This window comes from Xiphophorus couchianus, unplaced genomic scaffold (genome assembly GCF_001444195.1).
Source record: "Xiphophorus couchianus unplaced genomic scaffold, X_couchianus-1.0 Scaffold1000103, whole genome shotgun sequence".
Classification (NCBI taxonomy): domain Eukaryota; kingdom Metazoa; phylum Chordata; class Actinopteri; order Cyprinodontiformes; family Poeciliidae; genus Xiphophorus; species Xiphophorus couchianus.
Genome location: NW_020963016.1, coordinates 94,407 through 111,448, shown reverse-complemented (window position 1 = coordinate 111,448; position 17,042 = coordinate 94,407). Strand labels below are relative to the sequence as shown.

Genomic DNA, 17,042 nt, shown 5'->3' with positions numbered 1-17,042 from the left:
TGACCAACATGGATCAAAAGGGAAATGTATTTTTTTATGCTATGTCATTCGGAGCTTATTTAAAAGTAAAGAAAGCTTTGTTTTTAGATCTTTTCTGGCTAAAGAGAAACCCACGCTAAAATTAAGTGACTTGTGGTTGTGTAGACTGGAGTCCTCAGTTTCAGACAAAAATCGGATTTTTCATTTATGGTTGCAACTATTAATTTTATTATTTGTAGTATGCTTTCTCTTGTAGGTGGTTAACTGCGCTGCATTGATTGGTCAATTCAATCAAGAACAACATCAAATTGCCCTTTGCACATAGCACTCAAGACTATATCAGCATGTTCATTCTTGCTAGATGTTTACTGATTTTGTACACAAATTTCATTAACTAAGTAATTTTTCATAATGCATTGGTGTATTTTTTCCATGATTAAACGCCTACATAAACAACTGCAATTATTGAGTACTGCTGATATTTTCTGTTTCACAGCCCGAAAAAAAAAAAGGGAAATTGATCTGCTTCAAACCTGTTTTTATTAGAGAAAATCCTGACAAGTTGATTCTTTCAATAGGACCCTCTTAAGATATTGTCTTTTTTGTTTTGTATTTTTTTTGCACAGCAACCAAACAGTTCTTCACCAGTTCTGCTGCCCAGCCCCGGAGGCCCCCGAGGCGGAGACCTCCACTGCCTGTGTCCCCAGGTAAGAAGATTCCCCTCACAGTAACATCTTCACAAATGTTTTGATTTTCACCTTTATTTAATTTCCGTTTTTAAGATCCTTTTCTCAACTGCAGCCTCTTCCCATGCATCCTGTTAGTAGCAGTGCTTCAGTAGCTAAACTCTTGTCCAGTCAGCTGCCTCAGAAGTGGTGTCTAAAGTTGAAGTGGTTGTAAACGCTTCAAGGTCTTGCAGGGAGGAAAAGCCAGAGTTCTCTCTTGAGTCTCTAAAGTCGCATGGCGGAAGAAGCCTTCTACAGATTTAGATTTTGAAAGGGTTTTGTGCTTCTAAATTCAGAAATATTGCATTAAATAACATTCCTTTAAAGTTTTCACAATTAATTACTTTTAGGTCATTTCAAAAATTCTGCACGCAATTAGATGCAGGTATTGTCTTGGCAATTTTAGACAGAGCTGGCTCCTTGCTCGCCTTCCACTTTTGTTTACACAAGTGCAGTCCACCTACCGAGTTTCACTGGAAATTATAGCATTCAACCAGCCAAAGCACATCAATAGCAATTAAGCCGTTCACCCGAAAATGGTTTGTTTGTCGCAGACTTTGGTTTCTCATAGGATTGCTTTGCTGCATTGTTCGAGCTTGGCAGAGGACAGAGGATAAGCAAACACACTTGATAGCAAATCATAGCCCTTGCACTGCTGGGCACAATAAGTGGCAAAACGGCTTCAGACCAACAAATGCTGATGCAGACGCTCTTTAAACAAACTTATAAGCCTGCATGGTGTGCAGCCAGCTGCATGAACTGATGTAAAAAATTTAAGAAAAAGTTTTTTAAAAACCTGCTGAGATCAAAATTCAAAATGTATTTCTTACACATTCATATTATGTGTACATAAACGATTAAAAAAAACAACTTTTTAAGCTATTTTAAGTCTCGGAATTGATAAAAAATCAATCATACAATTTTGAAATCAATCTGAAGGATCAGTTCTCAACCTTTCCATGAAATCATCAATTCTTCTAGATGAGATTAGTAAAAAGAGAGAAGATCAATAAAACATATAAGACAAAACAGCTACTGGAATCCAAAAAAAAGAGAGAGAGAGAAGAAAACATCTCCAACATATGTTTGATTCCTTTTTCATATTCTTTAAAGAGGTCAGACTTGCACTTTTTTAAAGGAAAGGTCTGGCATAGTTATTATTTGGCTTTTAGCCATGTGAATTAATTTACTTGCATATACATTCTTACAGTACACTGGGCAGAGTATGCTTTAAAACTAGTACAACAGCAGAAAGGGAGGAGAATAAGAAATCTAGAACTCAAGGGAAAATTAAATGGATTATTTTGGTTCGTTTTTAGGTCCTAGTCTTTGTAAGAACTGAGAAGCATTAACTTAGAGTTTTAGGACTCTAATGTCTTTTAGGATGTAGAAAAAGAGAAACATAAGCTGAGGAGTGGAACACTTTAATGCAGCTATAGGATTTAAACAAGAGCAAAAACAGAATAGAAATAACTTTTATTGTCCCACTGCTGTTGGTGTACCAGCACGGAGCACGCAGATTTACACAAAAACAAAATTATTAAAACAAAACTTAGTATATAATACTATACAGTAAGTAAATTCACAACATAAGAAAATAATGTGCAATTAGAAATAGCAAAGATATAAAAAAAACAAACAGTAGGATAATTTCAAAAATGTACAAAATGTGTTTGTGTGGCTGCAGGTTGTCATCAGATTTCTTTACTTAAAAAAAAAAAAATCGGTGAGAGAAAAACGTTTGCTCCCTCCCTTTAAAAATGGGGAGCAGGTGTTCCCATTGTTCAGGCGTCTTCGGTAGATTTAGATAATGTCCCTATGCGGCATAAAAGGTTGAGAAAGAAAGTGTGAGGCAGGGAAAGTTTGAGGAGACCAAGTCAAATTCGAGGTGTTCCTCTGCACCACACTAATCAAAAATTTGTCACTCTTAACGCTCAGACGGCTCATTTACACGGAAGGTGATTTCAAGATAGATGAGACGTGAAGGATGTAAAGTCGCGAATCAATCAGAGTTTATTGAGTCGAACTTTGCTTGATAAAAGGTGTATCGGGCTGTTGTGTTGTCTAATTGTTTTGTGCTCTGAAGGCCACTAACAAAGGCTTCAAACAAAGAGCCCAGCACAAGGTCCTTGGTAACTTTCAAGACTTTAAAACGTCCCCCTGGCAACCTCTGAAGCAAACCACTTCAAAGCAGGACCCCCTGGGGCTGAGACAGAAAGCAGCTTGTGGTTTTTTGTCTTTTTTAATTTTGTTTGTTTTGGGGGTTTTTTGTTCTTGTTGCGTCTTATCTCTTTTTTAGAAAGCTGTATTCTGCTCAGGTTGATTTTCTGTATTTCCGCATTGTTGTCAGTAATTGGTTGATCATCCTTTCACGTGGCATCCCCACATCCCAGCGACATAACTCCACACAGCACCCCCTCCCTCCCCACCACCCCTCTCACCTCATTGCATCCGTCATCACTCATGCTCACTCCATTCGGGCTTGTCTCCACAATGTGGTCATACTGATTCCAAAAAAAAAAAAAAGTGCAATACTTCCATGTTGGTAAAGTCTACTAATATGTGTTAAGACTGTCATAGTGCATCAGTGTGTGTAGAATAGGGTCCTTCCCATGTTGGAAACTTGGTGAGCCTTCTTGTTGACACATGTAATGCATTTGTGTTCATGTGAAAAACAAACAAACAAAAAAAAAAAAAAAAAAAAACCTTATCATGTTGCATGCTTTGGCTTGGCAGTAATCAGGCATCCTGTAGCTCCCTGTCTTATTTGTTTGTGTGAGTGTTAGTGTGTGTTTGTGCCGTGTGTCACTGCAGTGAACATGGCATGCAGTAAACAATTTAATTTACAGCGCCTTGCAGATGTGTTGCTGTTTCCCATTTTGTCACAATACAACCACAAACTCTGATGTATTTAATTGAGATTTTAAGTGAAATATCACCACAAAAATAATAGTGAAGAATAATACTTTTTTTATTATCAATCAAATTTGAGCAACAAGTCATTTCAAAGTGCTGTACATCATAACAAACACAAAAACACAAAGTCATGCAACATAGAATCAACAATCAAAACATGACATTAAGTCAAGTGCCATCGTTAAATTTGTAATTGATTACTTTTCAAATACAACTCTAAACAGGTGGGTTTTTAAAGGATACTATGTGGAAAAATCCGTCATGAATTTATATTTGGCTTCCTGAGTCAATATTTTATTGCATCACTTTTTACTGGAATTGCATTTGCAAATCTTGTGGGGGAGGTCTTCACCAGATTTACACATTTAAAGACAGAATTTCTTAACTTCTTCTTTTCAATAGAACTCAAACTTCTTGTAATTGTATGAAGAGAATTCTAAAACATATTTAGGCCTGGATTGAGACTAACACATGAGTAGTCTTTGATCTAAACCTGCATGAGTTTAGATCCAGTTAAACTGCTGGAAGATGAACCTCCATCCCAGCCTAAACTCTCCCGAAGCCTCTAAAAGGTTTTTCCACCCGTAATTATACTCCATCCATCTTCCGGTCACATTTGACCGGCTTCCCGTTCCCCGGTGAAGAAAAATATCACAACATGTTGCTGCAGCCACTGTTTTCCACCGCAGAGATGGTGATATATCTGATTAATGTACGCTGTGTAGTCTCCAAGGGTTTTACAGAACAGCTGTGGATAATCTATTAAGGTTTTATCGGGAAAATATTTGTAGAATTGTGCACTATTTTCCTTCAACATCAAAATTATGCCCTGTTTTGTGTTGGTCTTTCACATAAAACTTAAAATATTTTGAGCTTTATGGTTGCATAGTGGAAAAAAATAGGAAAAAATCCAAATGGTATCAACGCTTTTGCAAGGCACTGTAGTTAATTAATACATATAACACTGTAACAGATCATCAAGGCCAGATTGCACAAAATCTTGAGATATTTTACCAACGTGTACTTGTGCAGAAAGTTTTAATGTTTTCACAGGGCAAATCTCTGAATTAGCATATCAAAGACTTCTAGCACCTTTCACAAATACTGACTTAAATTTTATGCCAATAAAATTTAAAATGAGCCATAGAAATGATGCATAGTGCATGGTTTCCATAAATGCTTTTGCTGAATTTGCAAGCTAGCAAAGCCTCAATAAATGTTTTGCTCCAAAATGTGTAGTTGTTCTAAACTGAATTTGAGTCCTATTTTCATTTGAAAATAACATTTGGGATTATCATTGATTGACAGAATGCTAGGTTGTGTTAGTAACTTCTTACATACTGAATAATATATTTTCATGTAGGTGTTAAGGTTTTTATTGTGAATGTATGGAAACATGTAATGCATAGGATTCAGAACATGTATAAAAACTGGATTGATCCTGTTGTCCGGCAGAACTGAAATATTTCATGCTGAGCTCAACACCACTGCCATTTTAACACGCAACAAAACCTTCTTTCTCTCACTGGACATGTCAGAGAGATTGCAATCATGATTATGTTTCATTTGCGCTGCTTCTGGCTCGAATAATTTCAGCCTCCGTGTCAAAGGGGGTCAGTTTGGAAAAGGGCAAAACCAGGAGTTGCAACAAAAGCCCGCTGCTCCAATTGCCATGCTGCTTTTGGTAAACACCTGAGTTTTTGTCCTTTTGTTTTGTTGGATTAGGTAGAAACAGAAAAAGGACCCAACTTGGTATGTGAGAAATCCTTAAAAAGACGGGAAAGTTTGAGCTGAAAAGAGAGGAGTCAGGTTTATGCTGTCACATATAATGAGCACCCAGAGGAGGCCGAAAGCTCATCAGGGTCACCATCGCCAGGTCTAAAACGGGCACCAGAGGGTTTGGAGACAGTGGCGGATTTGAATCCCAGCACATAACGTCACATCTATAATCGCAGATGGAGTTGGCTGATTGTCTGAGATGGCTACAGCCTTTCAATTAGTTGTGTGAGCCATCGTCTGCTGTGCTCTGCTTCGTTTGCACATGGGAGTTCTATTGTTACCGTTATAAGACCGCTGGGGAGCTGGGGCTCAGCTTTCTGCTTTGCAGCAAAAACAGAAGTGCTGCAGTCGACAAACAGGAGCCCAGAAACCTAATAAAAGGAGGGGAAATTTTATTTAAAAATACATATATACTTAAGCACCATTCAACCAATCTAAAATACCATCCAAGTTTATCTCGCCATCTTAACAAAAGTGGTTGTTGTTCAGCTTGGTGTTCCTGTAGTTGTTTTGAGAGTTGAATCTGTTGAATTTAACCCTGGAGAGTCATAGAAATATGCAAACACCGGAAAGCTAAGAACTTGCAACCTTGGTGGGTGTCTGGTCTCTGTGATCTTAAAACTGAACTTCCTAAAAGGTAATGAGCAGACTAGCTGGAGCGTAATAATAATGAGCTCATACTACAGGGTTCCTGCAGCATTTTAAAATGTAAAAGACTAATTTTTAAGCTGCTCAAATTGGGTCCCTTTTTTAAAAATCAAAAACCCAAACAAGAGGAAATTTTCAGACTTGCTCTGTAAACTTGAGCGCTCAAACAATTTGACTTCAGTGAAAGATTATTCAAGTGAGTGGCTTTAGATGCTAGAGCTCGTTAAGATTTGTATACGTTTGCTTTTCTTCTTAGGTTAAATTATATGCAGGTAAAAAGCTCCTTGGTTCTGACTCACTCTAGTCCTCTGAGAAAAACGGTATTGTGATGGGTTTTTTGGCCACATAGTTAAATATAAACTGTTCAGTCAGCCTTTGGCAGGTGTTGGCTCCCACTCTGGCCACGATGCTCTGTCCTGTCAAAGCTGCCAAACGTTTCACTCTTTCCCCTCAGCAGGTCCCAAAAAGACTGACATGTTGCTCATCATTTCAAACCCCTTAAAATTAGCCCTCCTGTGGTCCTCCTAACCAAATGCCTCACACACACACAAATGCGCACACCAGCGCTTTAATTACCTATCCTAATTAGCATACACAATCTGCTATTTAGCTCGTCAGAAAGGAAATTATCTTGCAACGTCACAAAGCTTCATCTTGATGAGCACATAATTTTTTTAGGCTTTTTTTGATCATGTCCTCAATTGCTGCTAAGGCATCCATCCAAAAGATGCATTTAAGCATATGATTACAATTTAATGCTAGGCATTTTATGACTAAGTATAAAAATGCTAAAAGGCAGGAGAATAAGAGGTGTGTTTTTAGCAACTATTGAATTATGACTTGAGAGAAACATAAAAAGAAGGACAAAACATTTGGGTTGTAGCCAGATCCGATTTAAGAGACTGAGGTCATAACATCCTTGATCATAAGTACTTCTAAAAAGGATTTTCAGCGACCCACAGAGAGAAGAAAGTAGAAAGAATTATGGCATTTCTGTTGGTAATGAATTTAATTATGTCACCCTTTTCTATAATTAATGACTGTACTTAATATTAAACTGACATAATTATTGAAGTCCTGCAGCTTGAAGTGGCCTGAATAAGAACTTTATAGTTTATATCCAAGTAAAAAGGAAAAAAAAAAAAATATTATTAGAAATAAAGGAATCCCTCATGAAACAGTTTTTTCCTCAGGGAAGTACAAAAGGTAGTGATGTACATTTGTCCAATTTTGCTTTTTCATTAAGTCTTTCTGACAAAAAAAAAAATCAATAACTAACTTTTTCCTGTTCTATTACAGCACCAAACCTAAGAATGTTTTGTCATCAGGCTACATGACATGAAGTAATTTTGCAGGCCTAAGAGAGGGCCACTGAGGAAATCCACAGCTGATTTTGTTCACCCAGAACAATGAGAAAACTTATTCTCTATCTGCCAAATAAGATCTGAACAACTTTGATCACTACAGTCTTTAGAGCTTCTGGAAAATGTCTTGATTAAGGGAAATATTTACTATCTGCAATATTTTAGGGAGATAAAAGCAAGAAAACATCGCAGGAACATATAAAGGCAGATCATAAATATGCTACTTAAAAGATACATCATTTATTTTAGAAATTTAAACAGTGAAGATCATTTAGATGATGGTTTGGGATGCACAGGAAACATAACCTGAGACTTGTTGGCCATCAAGTTAAATTTTAGTTCCAGATGTTTCCTATGTTTGCTTAATGGTTATTTTAAGCTCTTTTTAAGTAGCTTGAATACCTCTGCAAAGTATTGTATTACTGAAGCATTTTTTCACCGCTTTGAGGTGTGCAGCAGCCACACGTGTTAGCCGACTAACTTGTTATAAAGTACCAAACATCCTCTGCTCTTCTTCCTCTCTCCATCAGGCTCACCTGTCCATCTGAGAATTGAATTTCACGAGCGATACCCCCGGCCACAGTTTCCTTGAACTCTTTGTTCCATAATGTAATACTTGTCGCCTGTCGATGCCTTTTTCTGCAATACAGTAAATGTTGTGGCGTTGGCCGTCACGCTGCTTCATCAAGTGACCTTGGTTGCTGGCTGTTTTGTTGTCATAACGGAAAGCACAGGAGAAAAGAAAGCAACCAGGTTTTTCAATATAGAGAGATTGCCTGTTTTGCTTTCCCCTTCTGCCATGACCTAAAAAGCTGCAGACCCAGACGAAGCAAAAGTTTTTATTTCTATTGTCATCTTCCATTGGGCCTTTAGGGTTAGGCTTCTGGCCTATCAGAGAAGCACGATCAACATCATTATCCTCAGGGGTCCCACTATTTAGCTGTTGTTTCTTTTGTTTCTGGTTATTTCCATCAAAACACATTCTTTGGGACACATGTAGCCTAAATTCATCCAAATATTTGAAACCTCTACAGGGAATGAATAAGAAAGGAGCTTTAAAGAATGTGGGAGCTTGGAGTGGTTTCTAATTAAATTGATGCCTTGAACTAATTTATTTTCACCCTAAGGTCTCTTTTATGCAAGACAGCCAAAGCAGAGCAGCGACGGCACATCTGCGCTTCCTTCACTGGCTCGTTTCTTTATACGCATGAGAGAAGAAGCTATATAGGCAATACACAAAGAGGACTGCTAGGCTATGCTATATTCCTGCAAGTCAGCTACTGCTGTTTCTGTGTTCAAAAGCTTGTCTCAGTATTGTGACATAAGAGGCAGATGTTACAGCCGGGAAAAGAACCAGTGAACATATCCAACCAATAATACAAAAATCAAACCAATTAATAAATAAATAAAGTTGCATGTAATAAAGTGCAATGACACGCTTACCAACATTGTTAAGTAGTTTTGTTGTTATTGACAGATTAAAGACATATTCTGTATTGAGACAGTATTTTGACTTATTGCTCAGGTTTGATCTTGACACATTGTGCACATAAACAATCTAAATCTTTTTGAGCTCTTGAGGAGCTTCTTTCTGTGCACTCTGATCTTCACTTCTCCCCATATGTTTTCAATTGGATGCAAGTCAAGCCTAGCCCATATATATGTATTTTCTTCTGAAAATAGCTTGAGCTTCCTTGGCTGTGTGTCTGAAATCAATGTTCAACTTAAAATTCTTCTTCATCTTCAGTTTCTTTTCAAGAATTTCTCAGTTACTTTCTCAGTTTATTCTTCCAACAATTACGTCCTATGTTCAAAGGCAGCCTCATTCCGTCATGTTCCCACCTCCAAATGTTGGTTTAAAGTTTCTTGGATGATTTGCAGTGACATTCTTCCTTCTCCAGTCTACAGTGACATCTAAAATATTACATTTTTGGTCTTGTATGATCAGGCTTTTTCTCCCAATGCATTACTGAGTAGGCAAAATGTTTGGCAGAAATCTTGTGCATATTTGGTTTAAGGTCATTATGTCCTTTCTACTTCTGCATTTGGCCAAAACATTCTAAAATGTAGAAATATGTTCATAACCAATGATATCAGGGCATTTCAAGCAGAAATTTGCTAAGACTTTCTCCTGAAAGTCTTGGCATAAAAAGGTTATGAGAAACCTTTTTATCCAATAGGGATTTGAATCAGCTGCTTTGGTGACTTTCTGTCATAGTGCATCTTCAAGTTTTTAATGCATATTCCCCATGCAAATCAAATTTAACATATGAACTAAGTTCATTAGACGTTTTTGTATGTGTGGATTACTTTGGCTGCTACTGATGTCTGATGGAAATTTCTTGCCGAGTATCTCTGTTGGAAAAATACATCTACTGACATAAGCATGTGTTGAAAACTTAATTTAACTCTGTGTCACAGGGAAGATTTCCACAAAGTTACAAAGTTGCTTTTGTGCGTTTTCAAATGATTAAGCATATATAAATACATAAAACAAAAATACAAGTAACATTGAAACATTCAGTAACTGAATTTATTAAGTGGAACACAACACATAGATTACACACAGATTGATGTATTAAAGCTTTCATTTCTGGTGGTTATGACGGTTTTCTGCTTGCAGTAAATAAAGACACAATGTTTGAGTTTAGAATATTAAAAAAATAATAATACAGAAATATTGCCTTGATGAAAAGCATGTGTAATTCCTCCGAAAATGTTATTTCTAAAAGGTGCTTTTTATCTGATAATCAAGACTGATTGGAATGCATATTTTAATATTGAAAGTGACTGTATCTCTTAGAGACCACAATCAGCCATCCTTTTACTTTTGAATATAAAAAAATGGTAATTTTGTCCTCTTTTACACACACACACACCCACCCCCGCGCGCACACGCACCGACACACACACACACAGCTGTGGAAAGAAGTATATTCAAAGAAGACTGTGAAGATTGCACACATAAAAGCCAGTGTATTAGTCAGGAGTATGAGTCAGCCAGGCAGAGCGGTTGTATAAGGTGTTCTGTGGCACTAAAGGACAATCAGGTTAAGAAAGAAAGTCTTTAATGATGCCATTGTGATAAGTTATCATTGCTTGAGACTTGTTTTAGATTTTGTCAGCCTGCAGGGTTTAAAATAAATTGCCACAGCGCCTGTTATGTTCGCCATTATGAATATTTTTTAAAGCTTCCCTAATACAATATAATAAAACCTTCCTTTGGGTATATTCCAACCCAGCCAGTCTTCTACAGAATTGAATTTCTGAACATGTTTTATCACATTATTATATAAAGCAAGGTGAATAATGATTTCCATCATTTCTGAGAATTTTCTCCTTTGTCCTTGCAGACACAGCAACAGAAGGCCACGGTATTTTCTGAGATATGCAGCTATTACGCCTATTATCCAGCAACAATATTCTCTGCAGCTATTTTGGTGAAAAATCTCAGGAATAAATCTACTTCCCCCCCCCGCTTACATGTTCAACCTTTTTCAAATGAAAAGGACCAGTGTGTGGTGCTCTTTCTCTCAGCCTTAGCACAGATCTTTCACCTTTGTAGATCAATCCTGCGTTCTGGTTACGAGCAGCTCTTGAGATTTCAGATAAAGATTTAGAAAACAGTGGCAAATCTCTCCAAAAGATGAGATTGCATTTCTGTTTCCCTCCTTTTGTTCCTTTCTCCCGCCGTCTTTAATGGTTCACCATCTTATTAGTTTCCATCATCTTTGAGGCCCCTGAGTGCCCATAGCTCCAATCTGCGGCCTGGTCAATAGCTCAACTCACGCCTGAATATGGAGCGATAACATGTCCCCAGTGTGTCGGTGAATGTATGAGACAGAATCAGCCAAGACAGAAGACATAATGTTTTGGGATAAATATCCATTCTCTTCATGTAGCTGACCCTCTATCTAAATTGCCCAGAGCTCCAACGACGGATAAAATAAGTTGGCTTCTCTGTACAGCAGGGTGTGCTCATGAGAACCAGAAGCTCCAAGCAGTCACAACATCTGTCTGCCCACATGACTGCACATGTTGTCCTGACCTTTATGCTTATGGCCATTTGCCCATGATTTCATCCCATGTCCCCCATCCAATTAGTCAACTTTAATCTCATAGTTAAGCTGTAAAGAAGTAAATGATGGCAGTTTTAGAAAAAAAAAAAAAATACACACGCCCACACACAGTCTGCATCTTTATCTGGCCTGCAAAAAAGGGAGCCAGAATCCAGAATGGGGGCATTAGGAGGTAACACGAAGGGCAAAGAGACGGCCTGAAACCAGATATCAGTTGAGACGGAGAATTTGTTTCATACAGGGCAGTGAGTCTTAAGGATCAAATGAGAAGACACTCTTAAGAGGATAGATTCCTTATCTGGCTTTATTCCGCCATGCTGCTAGTCTTTTATTGTTCTTTTTACCAACTCACCTTAAAACCAAGGGCGCAGCATAACAGATCTTTTTGTTCTGCATTTATTGCATTTCTCTTTTACTTTTAAATGTAAGCAAAACTCCCCCAAAAAACAAAACATGGTCCCTGTAGGGACTCTGTCAATCTAGGGACCATGCAATCAGTGTAGCTAAATCTTCACCCTTTGTTGCCTCTTGTGTGTTTTTTTGTTTTTTTAATTGTTGCCCCTGTTTGTTCTTGATTTTATTATGCAGTAAATTACTGTGTAGTTTATGTATAATGTGACTGTTGCTACACTGAATCAAGCTAATCGTCAGTCAATTCAGTTCTTAAAACATAGCCTTCCTAAGATGGCTATGATCTCCTTAGAGAAAGTTCTATGTTGACCAAAATCCAACTCATAAAATTATTCTGTTGATTAAAAACGAATGCTCCAGACAATTTATTTGTAACCGCTGATGCAATTAAAGCAGCAGTTGTGAATGTATGACATAGTGGAGCAGCTACTTGCCTACATGTGCCAGGGCAGTTAGGTGTACAAAGACCATATCGTATGAGATTAACTTAAGTCAAGACGGCATCTGGCATCACAGACAGGGCACATCAGTGAAATAAGAACTGGTATTTGTATGACCTTCAGCCATTTGGATTTTGTGTATAGATGTGTAGGAGGAGGAGGTGTGAGAGTCTCTGGAGAATGTGTATGTATGAATTTGTCACCTGGAGGTACAAAGTTGTTAGATTGGTGAGAAGGGCAGAGGCCCTGTACACTCAGTGTACAAGAGCAACACAGGACAGGTATTCTCAAGTCCCAAAGCCCATAGCAGCTCCAAACAGGCAGGCAGACACTTGGCTCCCCCACAAAATAGTTATTTGCCAGAAACAGTGGTAGGTTTGCAGCAAAGCACAGGAGCTGCAGAGCCCAGGCAAAAGAGGAATGAGAAGAGACGTATAGCATTGACCTATACCTGCTAAAGCTCCCCTCAGGGCAGGCCAAAGCAGAGGTTTGGTCACCCTGGCTGCCAGATGGTCTTCAAAGTCCCTAAAAGCAAGACAACCCTGGGCTGAAGAGAGGAAGCTTCCCCCAGAGCACCCTGCCTGCTCAGCAGGCTTCAGCTGGCCTCACTCGGACCAAAGTGCTTTTTTTTACATAACTACTAACATGAAAAACTATTACTGGAACCATTTCGAGAAAGTAAAAAAATAAATGTTGACCATTGTTTTTGATAATCAGCTTTGTCAAAACACAGTACTGATGTTATTTAACACAAGGGTTATAGTTCACAAGGTTTAATAAGGCTACTCCTATATCTAACAAAATCGTGTGTCCCCTGCAGCTCAGGGGCTTCGGCACAATCCCCATTTTTAGAAATCGTTTTGGCCTTGCATGCACTTGAAGACCATGTGTGTCAAACCAGTGGCCAAGTACTTTTTATGTGTCACCTTCAAGATAATGATTGTGTGCTTAAATATTTTATCAATTAAATCAAAGCAGTTTTTATCTGTATGCAGCCAAATTACATCAATGTGAAAAGATTATCAATATTATCTAACTTTAAGAAGTACTGATCGAATGATGAGACAGCCATTTGCTCATGTTTTATCAATACATTCTGCCATAACCCTTTGAGGACATTCTCGATCTTGATATGGCCCAAAAAGATAATGAGTTTAACAACCTTGGTGTAGACAAATCAACGTTCAGTGTTTTAAAATGATAAAACCCTAGCCCCACTTCCAACCTAAACCCTTATCCCCAGCATATTATGTCAGTAATATGTGCATGTCTTTTTTTAATATATCAGTTTCCATAACATTGTTACAGCACAACATAGGAGCCTGATTTACTTACTCACTTGATTGTTTTTGTTTGGGTGGAAATATCTCTTGAAATAATGTACATGAGGAATATTTTTTAAATTTAGATTTATCTTTAATCAAGACATTTGTAATAGATCCTAGAAAAATCTCTATTTTTAACTCGTTCTTATCAATGTTTTGTAATCTTACATATTGAACTAGTTCGAAGACTGTAGGAGAGCAAGAAATCCATTCACTAAACAGGCACTGGGAGTAACAATATGAAAAAGAAATGTTTTGCATTTGTGGTGACCTTAAGGGATACAGTCTTTTCCCACTTCTCCCTCTGAAGGGACGTTAGGTGTCCCATGCGACATTGTCAAGTTGAGAGTGGATCACCGCGTACTGCCCTCGTCCTCCCCTCTTGTGGCTTGCTGACAGCCTCTTGACGGTCCATCAGCAAGGAAATGGATGGAGAGGAGGCGCTGGTGCAGGGGGAAGAGGCAGGGGGAGAGGACTTGCAAAACTGCTGACGAGGCTCTCTGCCTCACCGTCGCCTCACTCAGCGTAATGAGAGATGTGGATGACAGGGATGAAAGCCAGTGGAAGTTAAAATACAGGTTGGGGGTTAGTGTTGGATTGGAACGAAATGGAAAAAATAGTGAGTTTGATACAAGAGCGTGTTTAAGCTCTACTAAGGTGTCACTTTAAATTGAGTACTCTGTTCTGTTAAAACTGACATTTTGTCCTTTTTCTTTACATTATAATTAATGACTAGCCTTCACACTATTAAATGCTGATGAAAGGAAAGAAAAGAGAATTAGGGAGGACAGCTTCTGTTCTAACTGTCATGCTTTGGAGCACCGTGAATTAATTATCTTGACTTCTAAAGCGTATGTGTTTATTTGGTTTGGGAAGTACCAGATCAGGGAAAACCGAGGGAAAATAACCAATGAGCAAAAAATTAACTCATAGAGAGAGCTGAATAACAAAAGTTCTACTGACCATAGAAAGAAAGGTTAACACAAACATGAGCGTTAACCAAATATACAAAGCAGAACACAATAAAGAACTAAGTTCATTCATGTTGACAGAAAAGAATGAACTTAATTTATTTGTGAATGAATTTCAAACAGAAAAACAAGTGAAAACCTAAAGCACAAACAGTCAAAGATTTCAGATTTGTATTTTACCACCTGTTCATAACTAGTTTTTCCACTACTTCACCATCATGTGGGAGTTATGTCATTAACATTTCCAGAAATAACTGTCTAGGATAAATACATCTTTTGAAAAAAAAGAAGAAAACCAAGCTGAAAGTTAGTTTTTGTAACTTCTTTTGGAAAACTTAAATTTTGACCCCTTATTGTAAAGGATAGCATACTGAAACTCTAATCTATAATTAAAATGCTGCTGCTCTTTCAGTGCGACTGTAAAGGTACGGCGAGCTTATTTCAAGATAGACCTCTCACATTTTGACTTTACCAAAAGGCCTGCTCATGTTCAAACAGTCTATCACCTTTATAGAGGACCATTGTCAGAGAAAAAGATTAAACATGAACCAGCACAGACAGATTCTGCAAGATGTAATTCAAATTTTTCCAATTCTTCTTATCACTCTAGTGATAGGATAGCAGCTGAACACGTGCCGCAGTCTCAATAGAAACACAACTCGACCCATCATCATCAGACGTTTTGTTGCTTGTTTTTTTTTTTGCCAATGGAAAAACAAAATGAAACCTCTTCCTTTTTTATTTTATTTCCCCTTGAAACTAATTTCACCGATGAGGGGAAACTGATTTGCAGTATATGAGCTTGTCTGTGTGTCTGAGAACAGGGACAGATAATGGAGAACGTGCTACAGGGTGAAAAATGGCCCTTGTGTTGGGCCATACCTTTCCTGGTTCAGTGCCATTTTTACAATAAATATTCCCCTCACTTCTTTTTTTTCTTTTTTTTTCTTTTGTGGCTTGAAGCAGTGGTGACAAAATAGGTTTATGGGGAAGGAAATAAATAACTTTACTGTGAGGGTTCCCATATAATCTGGGAACTCTCTTTAGAAAAATAGACAGCACTAGGTGTTTGCTGGAAGTGTTTAAAATGATCTATGTACTTATTTTGGCCTACATGGTGTAGAGGGGTACCATCTCTTATGACATTCCAAAATTGAAACTTGGGAGGTTTAGGTGGCGATCTACCAGTGCCAAGCAAGATTTCAAATATGTGACATCAGCTTTAATCGTCTGAGTTCTGTTTTCAGCAAAAACATAGTGTACTTGTCATATTTGTGTATTTGTTTCATATCCTCTTTATAGTTTTACAACCTCAACATCTCTGCTGTGCTTGACTCGGTTAAGTAAGCTGAGCTTTTTTGAGCATGTGTACTGCTATGTATTTTAGAGCATTTTGCCTACTTCCCCTGCAATGCACTTGCAGTGTGTTTTAATCAGATTGAATTGTGCTGTATAAAATGCCTTTAAGTCAACAAATCACATATTATTTTCTGTTGCAAAAGCTTTTGAAATATGATTGATATTCACTTGAAAAAAGTACTGAAAAAAAGATGTGAATAGACTTTCTGGCAAGCGGATAAAAGCACCACTACTAAAACACTAACTAAAAAAAAACTCCATATTGGCCGACACACAAAAGAATTTGAGAACTGGCAAGCATATAATTTAAGGTAGTTAAAGCAAAATTTAGCATTTTATTTTTATTTTGTGTTAGCTAAAATTAAAGTTTTAACTCATTCTCTCTTAACTTTTGATTTTTTTTTTTTTTTTTTTTAAAGTCCCAATTTAGTATCTTACTTGATTTCTGCGTGTGATGTGAGGTCCAGCTGCCACTGGATTAGTCCAGTGCTATTTCTTTTTAATCAGTCAAGGTATCCAGGTCATCTGCATGTTGTATTCATTCAATCTTTTCATCCATTTTTCCTGCTCTGTGTTTGATTAGAAGAGGACTCAGAGATAAAGAGAAGTAGGGTTTTGATCTGAAATGTTATGAATGACCAGAAACGTCTTAAACTATATTTTCAAATGTTTAAAAGATTGTAAAAGCAAACTTGGATTTAATATTGTGCTAAATACTCAACAGACTGATCTTTGTATGTTTTCCTGTTTTAGGTATATTAAGTTTGCTATTAAAATTTTAGCTGGGGGTGCAGTATTACATAAGATCATACCTTTGAAAATATAGTTTTAAAAATTCATTGAATGCCTAAAATTAATGTAAAACTCTCACTACATCATTCTCCAACCATGCTTTGGAGATTATACATTACAGAAAATATATGTAATTTACATCTATGCTGCCATGGCTGTTCTCCTTTCTCTTCAGAGGAGAGGCTAAATTCACAGCTAAGGTTTTTGCAGCTTCGTTGCTTAACTTTCACATCAACATGCAGCTGGACTGTCAA

At 37.5% G+C, this 17,042-nt stretch overlaps 1 protein-coding gene across 2 annotated transcripts in view; it reads left to right on the top strand.

Annotated features, from left to right (window-relative positions):
* The window catches only part of iqsec3a (IQ motif and Sec7 domain ArfGEF 3a), a 93,389-nt gene that overhangs the window by 19,772 nt on the left and 56,575 nt on the right, over nucleotides 1–17,042 (top strand). For both annotated transcript variants that reach the window (XM_028012026.1, XM_028012027.1), the window contains exon 2: nucleotides 606–686. In XM_028012026.1, coding sequence (XP_027867827.1) covers nucleotides 606–686 — 81 coding nt within the window. The remainder of the gene's footprint in view (nucleotides 1–605; nucleotides 687–17,042) is intronic.